General features: G+C 38.2%; 1 protein-coding gene across 1 annotated transcript in view; it reads right to left on the minus strand.

Moving 5' to 3' along the window:
• Window positions 1-13,709, minus strand: part of LOC114351952 (uncharacterized) — a 62,288-nt gene that overhangs the window by 8,899 nt on the left and 39,680 nt on the right. Inside the window, exons 4-7 of the mRNA XM_028303314.1 lie at window positions 9,431-9,683; window positions 6,752-6,867; window positions 5,990-6,122; window positions 2,080-2,253 (exon numbers count right to left, since the gene is read on the minus strand). Coding sequence (XP_028159115.1) covers window positions 2,080-2,253; window positions 5,990-6,122; window positions 6,752-6,867; window positions 9,431-9,683 — 676 coding nt within the window. The remainder of the gene's footprint in view (window positions 1-2,079; window positions 2,254-5,989; window positions 6,123-6,751; window positions 6,868-9,430; window positions 9,684-13,709) is intronic.

Genomic DNA, 13,709 nt, shown 5'->3' on the forward strand with positions numbered 1-13,709 from the left:
CCTGCTACCTCTATTCTCTACTTCTTTAATTTACCAGATACTTACAAATAGAGGGTAAGGCTCACTTCCCACCCTGGTCAGGCGTGTTGGAGAGGTATGGTAATCGATACGATATAATTGGGGACTTTTGATTGTTTAGGGACACGGCGGTACCTACAACCCCAATAAGTAAGCACCCTGTTCTGGATTCTGTACATCATCCTTGTTGACCCCACTCAGCGGTAATAGTGGTAAACGGGTAATCACCTTTACTTGACGGTAGTGCCTGCTTTTTACTCATTCCCATGTAAAAACTCAGATTTCTTTACTTTTGTTTCGTCATGTCAAAAAGCTAACTAAGAAATATTAAAAGAACTACGAGCCATTCCAGAAAGTAATGGCTCGTCTGTATTACAGAAGGGATTAGGGCCATTAATTCGGGAAAATATGCGATCCCTTTAAAGCAGGATAATTAGAACTTAATTGTGTGCCTTCCTTCGAACTCCGTGAGGAATTTATATGAATAATTATTCTAAAACCTAAACAATTTAGAATATTTCAGTCCCTCGGTGTAGCTTTTAATTATCTTGGGTAAAAAGGTAAGGGTTTTAGCGTAGTTTACTGCGTCATTAAGGGCGTTTTGCATACTTATTAAGCGTCTGAGGTAAATTGCTAAGTTACATGGTCATTACAGATTGTACCTTATTAATAGTGATGTAATAAGTTCGCAAATGTGCCTATTATTTTGAGCAGCTGAAGGATTTTAAAGTTTGTAACCGATCAGATTAAAGTTGTTTTAGGTCTATGAATAATTGACATTTAAACAGTAAATTGATAACTCTCTCACCTAAACAGCAAATAATTAATTACAATAATAACTTATTTGTTTCAAAACTGGCGAACACAAACTTACTTCGTTAAAAAAAGATAACTCTCCTTGAGCGGACATAACGAAAGCTTGGAATCCTTCAGATTTTCAAAAGTAAGAGAGGTCTAATATGAACTGACCTCGTCAAGAAACTTGATGGTGCGGTCGGTAGCACAGTCTCGATGTCCATTCTAGCACGGGCCTGACCAAGGGTCATCCATCAGCAAGTCTCCTTGCATAGATACTGCGGTGGACATCGCTTCAGCAGCAATACGTTAGAAATTAGGACAAATGAACTAACCTCGTCAAGCAACTTGACGGGTGCGGGCGGTCGGTACCACAGTCTCGATGTCTAGGGCGTTTTGCATACTTATTAAGCGTCTGAGGTAAATTGCGAAGTTACATGGTCATTACAGATTGTATGTTAGTGGTTTGGTTTTACGACCAGGCCTTACCTTATTAATAGTGATGTAATAGGTTCGCAAATGTACCTAATATTTGAGCAGCTGAAGGATTTTAAAGTTTCTGGCCGATCAGATTAAAGTTGTTTTAGGACTGTGAATAAAATTGACATCTAAACAGTAAATTGATCAATCACTCTCTCGCCTAAACAGCAAATAATAAATTACAATAATAATAAATTCGTTATTTGTTTCAAAACTAGAGAACACAAACTTACTTCGTTAAAAAAAAGATAACTCTTCTTGAGCAGACATAACGAAAGCTTGGGGAATCAGCAAAAGTAAGAGAGGTCTAATATGAACTGACCTCGTCAAGCAACTTGATAGGTGCGGTCGGTAGCATAGTTTCGATGTCCATTCTAGCACGGGCCTGACCAAGGGTCATCCATCAGCAAGTCTCCTTGCATAGATACTGCGGTGGACATCGCTTCAGCAGCAATACGTTAGAAATTAGGACAAATGAACTAACCTCGTCAAGCAACTTGACGGGTGCGGGCGGTCGGTACCACAGTCTCGATGTCAATTCTAGCATGGACCTGACCAAGGGTCATCAGCAAGTCTTCTTGCGTAGATACTGCGGTGGACATCGCTTCAGCAGCAATACGTTAGAAATTAGGATAAATATGAACTAACCTAGTCAAGAAACTTGATTCCATTCTGGCACGGGCCTGACCGAGGGTCATGAGCGCGTCTCCCTGCAAAGCCATCGCCACTGCAGCTAGACATTAGAGAAATCTCCTTAACGATGGGAGGGATCTAATATTAACTGACCTCGTCAAGCAACTTAATGGGTGCGGTCGGCAGCACAGTCTCGATGTCCATTCTAGCTCGGGCTTGACCCAGGGTCATGAGCGCATCTCCTTGCGTGGACACTGCGGTAGACATAGCTTCAGCAGCAAGACGCTGCGCCAGCTCAGGACTCATGCCCTTTGCGCCGCGCTTTGACTGTAAATAAAATTGTGGTTAGCAGCTATTTTAATTATTTATTTACTCTATTTTTCAAGGGTAACTGGCACCTTGGGTCCAGTTCGAAGCAACAATCGACGGAAGACTCATTATTGTTTTGCAATTTGAAATACATACCTATCTGAAAAATGCTTATGAAAAACTGGATTATTATTGTCATATTCTGTCTCTCCTGTCTATTTAACAGTCCCAACCCTCTCACGCGTTTATAACACACAATAAAAGATCTTCACATTTCCTTTGACTAACTTCAAACAAAGGCGCCGTTTATATGTAAAACGTTTTTCACGAGTCGTTAATTCCGGCGCCTAGTTGACTGCTTGTTGTGAATAATAATGTTAAATGCACTTAATGTTTTCAGTATTTACTTACTTCGAACAACGAGCACTGAAGCACTGAAGTCTCCTGTTGCTTGTTTTAATGCAATCTATTCTTGCAGCGCTTTATTTGTTAACAAAGATTGTTTTCATCGCTAGCGCGCTTCGCTTGTCTAGATGATATTAAAACTGCACACAACATGAAGTGCTTTGAACATTAGTGGTGGAGAGCAAGAAATATTAAATTTGCAACGGCATAATGGAGTAGGATAGGGAAAGAATATGATTATTACCACAATAATTTCGCAGGGATATCTTGCAGAGCGGTTACTAGTAGGTACCTACCAAGTAGAGCGTTTAATAAGTCAACAGTCAATGACTGCAGACGTCAAAAATAGGCTTGACCTCACCTGGTTCTTCTTAAAATGTTATGCTTCTGAAGAAAGCATGTTTTTTTCATCGTTGGGAAATTAAACAAAACCTTACTTAAGCTTTAATGAAATTCTTAAGCAATTCCATCAATGCTAAGTAATGCAACGAGATGGGAGTGCGAGGAAAAACCACCAATAGAATTACAGGTTTTTTCTTAGTCTCGCTTTTCTTTGAATACACGAGTAGGTAAGCGAGAAACGTGTGCGAGGCGAGGCTTTGGTGAAAAGAGTCACGAGGACGCCGCTTCACCTCCTCGCTCGCTCAATTACCCCGCAAATCCAAGATGGAAGCGTTGCCTTTTAAAAGTTAAACCCCTTTTTATAAAAAATATAGTTTTATAATGCAGTTTTATGAAAATGAACATTTGACAGTAAATGACAAATCATCAAAGAGTTTTATGTCGCTAAAAATAATGGCATCGTTTTAGCCTAGGCGCAGACCACCGATTTTTAGTTGGCCGATAGTTTAGTCGGGAAGTTAATCAGTATGGGCATGTTTGGAAGTGCGCACATTACACCGATTTGGTATCGACCGAGTCTTCATACAAAATTGAATCGGGCTCAACTATCGGCCAACTAAAAGTCGGTAGTCTGAGNGGTCTGAGCCTAGGCTAAATTATTTATGAGGGAGAAAACTGTTTTTGTGGGGTTGGCAACAAGTATGTGAATTTTCCGCAGCTTCGTCATCTGGAAAATTGCTATGAACAGCGAAAACATAACTTTTAAATGTAATTGATGGTGACTTAGCTAACTCATCACCTCTCATATTGGACCAAAATTCACTTACGTTACATAAACTTACCTGTGTATGCTAGAAAAGTTACATTATTTTGGGCTATAGCCCTTAGATGTTATCCTACCTTTTCAAACTCAACGCCCATCTTCCTAACAAGCTGGGCAGCCTTGGCGTGTCCACCGTGTATCAGCTTCCAGTTGGCCAGACGAATGCGTTGCAACTCCAAGTCTGTGTTGTAGGCGTAGATCTCTGCTTTCCTAAAGACATAAAAGAAAAAAAATGGCAAATTATATCGCAATACAGCCTATGACTTTCGTATGCTAAGAGTTCGGTTGAACTTATGTTACATTTGAAAATAGTTCAGTGAGATTTTTTGACAGTGTATTAATGCATAAACATTCGCACACGCAAAAACAGCCCACTATTTTGTAGTCGACGGAAAAATCAGCGGAAAGGTGTTAAATTAATTTTGAAGTTTGAATTTAAACCTATGTGGGACGACTCCGAAGTTTTATTTTAACCATTTTTATGCTAGTGAATTACTTAGTTATTGCCTTCTATAAAGCCTGTTCTTAAGGTTTAACAAATGCTTACTTCTCTCGTCGTCGAGCGCCAGCCGTCATGTCCTCGGTGTACAGTTTCAGCAGCAGCGCCTCTTCATGTATCTTCATGTTCTGAGCGGACACACGAGCCGTCCATTTTCTGTTCGCCTACAAATAGGTTAAAGATAGTTTGAAATGAGTATGACACTATTCACAAATGATTTTAGATTACCATATAAATTGCATAGAGCCGCTAAAGCTCACTATGTTCTGCAACTGTTTGCAGCCTTGCACGCTTAACCTGTGAAATTGATGTAATTTTTTTGTTGGGTTAAAATCTAAAGCTCTTGTAATTCCTTTCTCACCCTCGTTTTTTTATGATTTTATGTTCTAACATCGACATAAAATATAACTTAATTAAATCATTACACATACTTACTGTGTCACACATGTAACGTAAAAATGTTAGCGCCAAAAAGTTTTACGAGAAAACAATTGACAATCGATATTGGTCGCATAAAAAGAAAAATATTTCTTAGTGGCCAGGTGCGCGGCTACGGAATTTATCGAACCTGGCTATGCGACCTCAATAATTCGTAATATTTTTACAGGCTATAATGCCTTGTTGTAATTAAAAAAAACATGATTGCTTTGGAAATGAATATACAGAGTGGAATTTTGTAATGCCACCTGAATCCCTATTGGCAAAAAGCCGGACATACCTTTTTTTAATAGCTAACGGTGGTAAATTTTCGAAAAATTTTTAGAAAATCTTTGAATGCAATTGTCTGTCTTTTCAAAAATAAAGGAATGTTTTCTTCGAGTAAAATTTTCTTTCTACAGTAATTAAGGGTACTTTCCCTCCAGGTGGCATTGCAAAATTCCACCCTGTATAGAATTATTTATTTATTATTATACACTAGCTTTCCGCCCGCGGCTTCGCCCGCGTGGAATTTTGTGTCACAGAAAAACTTTATCGCGCGCGTCCCTGTTTCAAAAACCGGGATAAAAATTATCCTAAGTCCCTTCTCGGGACTTAAACTATCTCTATGCCAAATTTCAACAAAATCGGTTCAGTGGTTTAGGCGTGAAAGAGAGACAGACAGACAGAGTTACTTTCGCATTTATAATATTAGTATAGAATTAGTATAGATTTTAGCGAACTGGTTGAATGGATTGACTTTTGTAAATCTTATCAGCTAAGTACGTCCTACCAGAGGATCCAGGAGATTTCGATAATACCAGAAAATAAGGCTCACCGAGTAATTTAATAAATCGAAAACGATATATCTTCAAGTCTAGCATCTAATTTATGGAAAAGATTTACCGAGCTTAGAATAGAACGATTGCTTCAAGACAAGACCTTACTCTTGGTCGCCTGTAATGTTGAGAATGACCCGTGAAATTGAGGATCGAATCGAATGAGTCNAGTCTGAGCCTAGGCTTCATTATTTATGAGGGAGAAAACTGTTTAATGCCGTTGGCAACAAGTATGTGGATTTTCCGCAACTTCGTAATCTGGAAAATTGATATGATTCAGCGAAATCATGACTTTTAATTAAATAGGGACTCTACCTCACTAGACCAAAAATAAGTAACCAATAACCTGTAAAATGCCTAACATCTCTAAATAAACATAAGTGTATGCTAGAAAAGTTTTATTAGTTTAGTCCTTAGATGTTATCCTACCTTCTCAAACTCGACGCCCATCTTCCTAACAAGCTGGGCAGCCTTGGCGTGTCCACCGTGTATCAGCTTCCAGTTGGCCAGACGAATGCGTTGCAACTCCAAGTCTGTGTTGTACGCGTAGATTTCTGCTTTCCTAAAGACAGAATAATTTATTCAAAGTGGCATAGGACATCGCAATACAGCCTATGACTTTAAGTTAAAAGTTCGATTGAACTTAGGTTACATTAAAAAATATACTTACGAGCAAAAGTATGGAATCAGGCCGTTGTGTTTGGTTCCGAGCCATCTTAAGATCTGAATGATTATGTATGTATTTATAGTATCAATTTAAAGTGTAAAACATTACCTTTAAATTGGTACCATTTTTAATTATCTTCTATTAGTCATTTAGTTCTTACGATCGCTCGGAACAAGTATGGTGATTCCATACTTTTGCTCGCGAGTGTAGTTTAGTGAGATTTTTTTTAAATGTTTATTCTGTTCACCAAAAACAGCCCATATTTTTTTAGTCGACGGAAAAAGAGGGGTATTATAAGTTTGACGTTGTGTATTTGTTTGTATGCCTTTTAACTAACTCAATTTATCAGCGCAAAGGTATTGAATTAATTTTAAAGGGTGAATTTAAACGTATGTGGGATGGGGGGGTGTGGGACGACTCCTAAGTTTTATTTTAGCCATTTTTATGCTAGTGATAAATTACTTAGTCGCTGCCTTCCTATTTTGAGCTTTAAAGCCTTTTCTTAAGGTTTAACAAATGCTTACTTCTCTCGTCGCCGAGCGCCAGCCGTCATGTCCTCGGTGTACAGTTTCAGCAGCAGCGCCTCTTCATGTATCTTCATGTTCTGAGCGGACACACGAGCCGTCCATTTTCTGTTCGCCTACAAAGTTTAAAGATAGTTTGAAATGAGTAATAAATGATACTATTTAAAAACGATTTTATATTACCATTGGAAAGCCAATAAAAAGCTCACTGTATTTCTGAAAGTATTTTGCGCCCTTGCACGCTTCCTATCTGTGTGTGTAATTTTCTTATTAGATTTACCTAAAGCTCTGTATTTGTTGTTTTTATTAAGACTATGTTCTAACATCGACATAAAATATAACTTATTTAAATCATTACACACACTGACACACATATCGCAAAATCTTAGCGCCAAAAAGTTTTACGTGAAAACAATTGACAATCGATATTGGTCGTATAAAAAGAAAAATATTTCTTAGTGGCCAGTTGCGCGGCTACGGAATCTATCGAACCTGGGTATGCGACCTCAATAATCTATACATATAAATAAAAATGAATAATAATTGTTGTTCGTTAGTCTGATTAAAACTCGAGAACGGCTGGGCCGATTGAGCTGATTTTGGTTTTAAAATGTTTGTCGTAGTCCAGGGTCTAAACGGTGAGCAATTAAGGAAAAATTGCGATGGCTTATTTATTGCCTTTAAGGCGGAACAGAGTTCGCGGGGTCAGCTAGTTCGTAATATTTTTACAGGCTATAATGGCTTGTTTTAATTAAAAAAAAAAAACATGATTGCGTTTGAAATAATATGTAGATTAATACCTACCTAAATCAAATTCTGCAAACAATACGGCAATTCGTACGCGCCTAATAGAAAACGTTTTTTTTTTTTAACTTTTTTAATCTATCATACATTATAGTGAACTTGTTTAATAGATTGACTTTGGTGAATCTTATCAGCTAAGTACGTCCTACCAGAGGATCCAGGAGATTTAGATAATACCAGAAAATAAGGCTCACCGAGTAATTTAATAAATCGAAAACGATCTATCTTCATGTCTAGCATCTAATTTATGGAAAAGATTCACCGAGCTTAAAATAGAACGATTGCTTCAAGACAAGACCTTACTCTTGGTCGCCTGTAATGTTGAGAATGACCCGTGAAATTGAGGATCGAATCAAATGAGTCGTCTTAGGTGATTCAGCGTAAGAGGCCATTAAGGAATCTATTACACAGTATGGTTAATTCCACGAACTTGGTCGGCCATGTTGCATTAATAGAACGCAGGTGTAGCTAGTACTTAACCTGCAGCCCGCGGGACTGTTGTGACCCGTCGGGCTCTAAGTGGCCCACTTGGCATAGTTATGTATAGAAAATTACGTTTCTTTTGTAACACCTATGACGCTCATAAAGACTTTATGGGTGATGTATTAAAAATAGTTGAATACATGGCTAGTGTGGCCCATACGAGCAAAGAACGGCTAATTTGAAAATTATAAATACCTTGAAAAAATCGAACTGCCTAAGGCGGGAATTGAACCCATGTTTTTTTTAAATTAAATTCAAAATAGAACAACGGGTTATGGTAACAATAAACAGGATATAGGCAGAAGCAGCTTCTGAGAGACTTTCTCTGTTAGAAATTGTGAAATTATTTGAAACGTGAAAACACAGTAATTATGTCCTGTGTACACACACATAAATATAAATATCTTTTATGAGCTCTCAAAGAAATTATTCGAACGTATTTTATGTTAAAAACAAAATTAATTTCCATCGTACAGAAATAAATACACGTGTGGGCGATCACTTTATGTAGCGATTATTTATTGGACTGGAAACTGTATCGCTGAAAGCGAATCCAATTCGTTCGAGTGCGTCGCAATCATAGTTTAAATTAAAAGCTGGTTTGCCGATACACAACACGATAGCTTGTGAAAGATTTTGTAAGGGTATAATAATTACGTTATGTGAGCTAGCTTCAGTACTGATAGAGTTTAAACCTTTTCAATTAAATAGGTACATAGCTATCTTTATTGGAAGCTTTGCTTATTGCCTCCATTTTTCCTGGTAATTTTTTGACTACCTACGCCTACTGAGAATTCTTAGACGTGGAACAAGACCAGATAAAAAGTTGAATATATTGAGACACTGATTAGGAAAACAAAAATTAATGCAGGAAACAAATGAATATTGGAAATTTGGAAAAGCCAAATAAGTAATTTGAATTGCTAATTTTACCTTTTTGTTTTTTAAATTTTATAAGAAAAACAATTGAAGACCGGAGATCAAAAAAACTCTCGCTCTCGGCTCCATCTAGAAAACATTTATGCCTACAACCCAATCGAGTTAACTACGCACCTCGCTGGATGTGACTTTCCCTCCCACTACCCGCATACCTTTCGTATGCCCCATCCGTACCAGAGCGTCGATGTGACGTCACGGCTGCCAGGTGCGTTAACTCGACAGGGTTGTATAATCTGGTCCGTGAGCACGTAGAATTTTGTCCAATGACCCCAAGTTACCCATCCTTGTCGCTCGCGCGTAATTATGTTGCTATCGCGCTCGCACACTCACTGCGGGTGCCCGTCGCACAGTCGCGACAGCAATATAATTACGCGCGAGCGATAAGGATGGGTAGCTTGGGGTCATTGGACAAAATTCTACGTGCTCACGGACCAGGCTTTAGTAACATCTTACTTCATCCTCGAGCCATTTCTGTTTCGCCTCTCTTTCTTGCTTCAACCTGTTGAGTCGTTTCTTCTCGTTCGTTCTCCACTGGCGGACCATGGTGATCTTCCTTCTCAGTTCCATCTCGGCTGCAGCCTGTACCCTCTGCTTGATCCTGTTCTGTTTCTCTCTCGCTCTAGCAGCGCGTTCCTTGCGTTGCTTCTCGTTGAACTCGGCGAGGTATCTCATTCGCGCTTGGATCTTTCTTTCTTGTTCTTTTGCACTGGAATAAAAGACTCAGTTGAATGCATAGAAAAGCTAGAGTTCAATAAAGTCTTTTATAACAGAGATCACTGTAACTGTAAATAAGAAAACATAATTTTATAAATATTTACTTTCAAGAATTCCATGATATTTAATGGTCTAAATTATTTTAAGAATTGTGAGGTATATCAAGTCCTAAATAACTTGTTATTTTGATACTCAAACCAATGGTATACCTACCACCGATTTAAGTGTGGGCACTGGCTCCTGTAACACAGGTACATACACCTAGCACAGGAGTCAGGGGTTTCGCAATTGTATACTGTACTTGTTTTTATGTCAATAAAGTTATTTTTATTTATTACTAGCGGCCGCCCGCGACTTCGTACGCGTGGACCCCGTTTTACCCTTAGGGGTGAAGTTTCGAGTTTTTTAGGGTTTACCCGGAAATTATTCAAACTTTTCTCGCTGTAAAAACCATCCTTGGACTTCAACAAACATTTTAAAAAAAGAATTGGTAAAATTGGTCCAGGCGTTGTTGAGTTATGCGCTTACCAACACATTTTGCGATTCATTTTTATATTATACAGGGTGTTACTTTGCATTCTTGCCATATTTACAGAGGTAACTATATTACTGATACTGAACACAAATCCGTTAAAAAATAATGCCCGAAAATTTTGATTTTAAATTTTGAATATTTTATTTTATCGACAATCTGTTAAACACATCACTAATTATCGTAACGCATGCACATCACTTGTTAGCAATGGCGATGGAGACTTTTTTACTTTTTATTGTATTTTTAAATATCTATTGCAATCTATTGTCTTTAAAATGTCTTTTTGACACTTGTAAAAAACTGAGAAATCCATCAAACACAAATCACGTTATAAATAATACAAAAATGACTGAAGTGTATTCAAACAACGAATAATTTAATCAAAATGGTGCTTGGAGTGTCTGCAAGACGTCTTAGACGAAATGCTTGATGACGTACCCTTAGCGTTACACCAAATGCTCTACTACCAGCAGGATGGTGCTCCCCCACAATAAGGACGTCAAGTGCGCGAATAATACGTTTGGTGAACAGTGGATTGGACGATAAGGTGATTTCATTTCATACTTAATTTATTAATTTGTAAAAATAGGGTACAATGTTGTAAATTAATTGAAACCCTAATAATTATTACGTATTTTTGACGGTCCTAAGCCCGTAAAGTAGAAAGGAAAATCTGAAGTCAACTGAAGAGTATTTTAAAATAGTTATTATGACTGGATAAAAAGGCTGGTACCCAAAGCCATAAAGTTAAGAACTAGGCCACGCCCACTAGGTTTATTCCACTTGCACCTGTAGAACGTGCGAGACAAAATTGGTTTATTCCAATTTGTACTAAAAAAACAAATTTACTAAAATCTTAGTGTACTTTCTTTATGGGAGTCTCTTGTTTATCTTAAATAATAGGTACTGTTACCTACTTTTATCTCTGTGAATATGGCAAGAATGCAAAGTAACACGGTGTAGAAGATTACCTATTTAGTGATGTTGAGTTGTTTACGTTTACACAAAATACTGTTGTACTAAAATAGTCTTGAAAAGTCTTTTATCTTTCCAATAAAATATAAGTATGCACTTATCACGAAACTAGAGCTATGTATACCAACAACTCTGGCCTTTAACGTGTAGCAAAGTTGAAAGTAAGCGGCTGTCGGCGCCGCGAATATTCGTATGGCTCAAAAGCTGCTTTTAATTAAGACGTGTTTCTGGTTCCTTTGAATTTATACTCGAAACTCTGAAAAAAAACGTGCCGTTGCCGCTTTTTCTGGAGATTTTTGGAATACGTGCGCTTTGCGTAATTTCGAGTAAGTAGGGATGTAGAGAGGTGCTTGAGATAATGGTGGCTCATCAAGACTGATGTTAGGGTACTTATGCATTCTATTCTATGTAAGACTGAAGGTATATAGGGTACAGGGATATAAGGTACAGTCACGGAATGAAAAGGTTCGTCAGTTTTCAAATTGATTCCTTCAACGAATCGCGAGCACATATTACCTTTTGAAACTATGTTACAGAATAATCTCGAGTTAGAGAAATTAATCTTTAACTGTTCGGCAGTAAAGTTCAAAATTATTCAGATCAAAGGTGTTTGACGATTTAACATGTCAAGAAGATTATTATGATTGATAAACTAAAACCTTCTTGTTAGTTCAACCTGCCACTATCTATTAAATAAAAAAAACTACATTTTGTAACATTGTGCATTGCACTGATGGGATAGAAAANCCAAACGAGACTCACTATTTGACTGATTTACTGAGAATACAATCTTCACATCAAGCGCTACAATTTTTATTTACAAAAAGTTGAAATAAGTTAGAAATAAAATTCGCCACGAAGGTGACGATGAGAACCGTGGCGATGAGAAGTACCCTAAAATGCAGATTGAATGTGTATTGATATAATTTGCCCGCATGGCAGTAAGATTCATGCGAGTCATCAACATAAGTTTATAATACAGGCGTACGATGTGATTGAAGAGTATCCAACATGCTTTAGATCTGTTGATTGAAAGTTATTAATGAAATAATATTTTATTTGGTGTATCGGTCGTAGATCAGTTAGTAAAAGTGTCTGCCTTATAATATTGCTATTATTGTTCTGCCTACGCCAATATCTCGTCGACTAATTTCANGTTTGCTATTCTTATTTGGTCAGCGCTAGACAGTCAAGAGTGTTAAGACGCTGAATAAAGCACGGCGTTGCAGGTGCAGGGGCAAGCACCGGCTTGGAGGTGAATGGCAGACGCATCCCTGGAACCATTGTCAGGTAAAAGGTTGACCTCCGCAGAATGATGACGCCTGCCAATGCCCAAGATAGGTACGCTCAAAGGCAGCTTCCATAGAATTTGCTGAGTGGATGGTCATTTGACATATTGGTCGTCAAGGGAACCTGAAGGGACTGATTTGGAATCCTTGGCTTTTTGTTTTATTAGTATTTGACGATTTGTAAGAACCAATCTAATCAGTCTAAGCAAATAAAGATATTATTATGTTTTGCGGATTATTTTTTTTTTTTTTTAAACCTTCCGTTCTAGTAGTTGCTGTCTCGTCTGGTTTGTCAAAGGTGACGAGGTTTAGTAAGTAGTTTGTGATTCTATCAATGTTTTTCGGTATGCAGTAGAGAACGAGAGATTGATAATTTTAGGGTACCTTGACAAGACATGCGGAGAGGCCGGCGGTGTCTCTGTGATCGGTTCAATACTTACATAATTGTATCTACTGATTAGGACGTTTAATAGAATAGGTTGTTTGGTCTGTCCTTCTTGCGAAGGGATATTGTGAGGGGCAGGCTCATGCTGAGCGGTGCCTTATCTGGTAATTTCAGCACCTGTTTTAACAGGATTCGGTTTATTTGGTCAGCGTTAGACAGTCAAGAGTGTTAAAACGCTGAATAAAGCACGGCGTTGAAGNACTAAAAAATTACATGTTACCTGATCCTGGCGTGGAGATCACCGTGTGGTAAGAACATGGTGGAGATTCTGTATTTTGAGGGTCAGCCTCGAGCCCTGCTAAGAAAAGCCAGAAAGATCACTTCGAGGTGCTAATCAGGTACCTTTTGCTGCGGTGAGAAACGGGACAGCAAAGATTTAGCCTAGTTTACCACCATAGCCACCCTGGCTGAAGTCGTTGCAAAGGCTGCTGGTGAATCTCTGTGGGGTCCCAGGATATCCAGTTTCCCGAACTTTTGGAATATATACCTTTGGATTTGAAATCAGGAGATTCCACTAAGTAGGTTGTTTTCCCCGTAAATCGACCTAGATCGTCAGATAAATTTGATTGAATCGACCTAGGAGATAATATTTTGCGCTGTCAGAGCTATTTTTACCCGACTGAACCGAAAGGAGGTGAGGTTTTTCAAGTTGAAAAGTTAGAGAGACAGTTCCAATAGAGGCTCTGAATGTGCCCCTTCCTCCCTTAGTTTCGAGTATAGGCTATGCTTTGATTGTCCGATAGCAAAATTAGTGAACTCACATGAAATGAATGA

This window comes from Ostrinia furnacalis, unplaced genomic scaffold, assembly GCF_004193835.3.
Source record: "Ostrinia furnacalis isolate ACB-3 unplaced genomic scaffold, ASM419383v2 OfSCF1226, whole genome shotgun sequence".
Classification (NCBI taxonomy): Eukaryota; Metazoa; Arthropoda; class Insecta; order Lepidoptera; family Crambidae; genus Ostrinia; species Ostrinia furnacalis.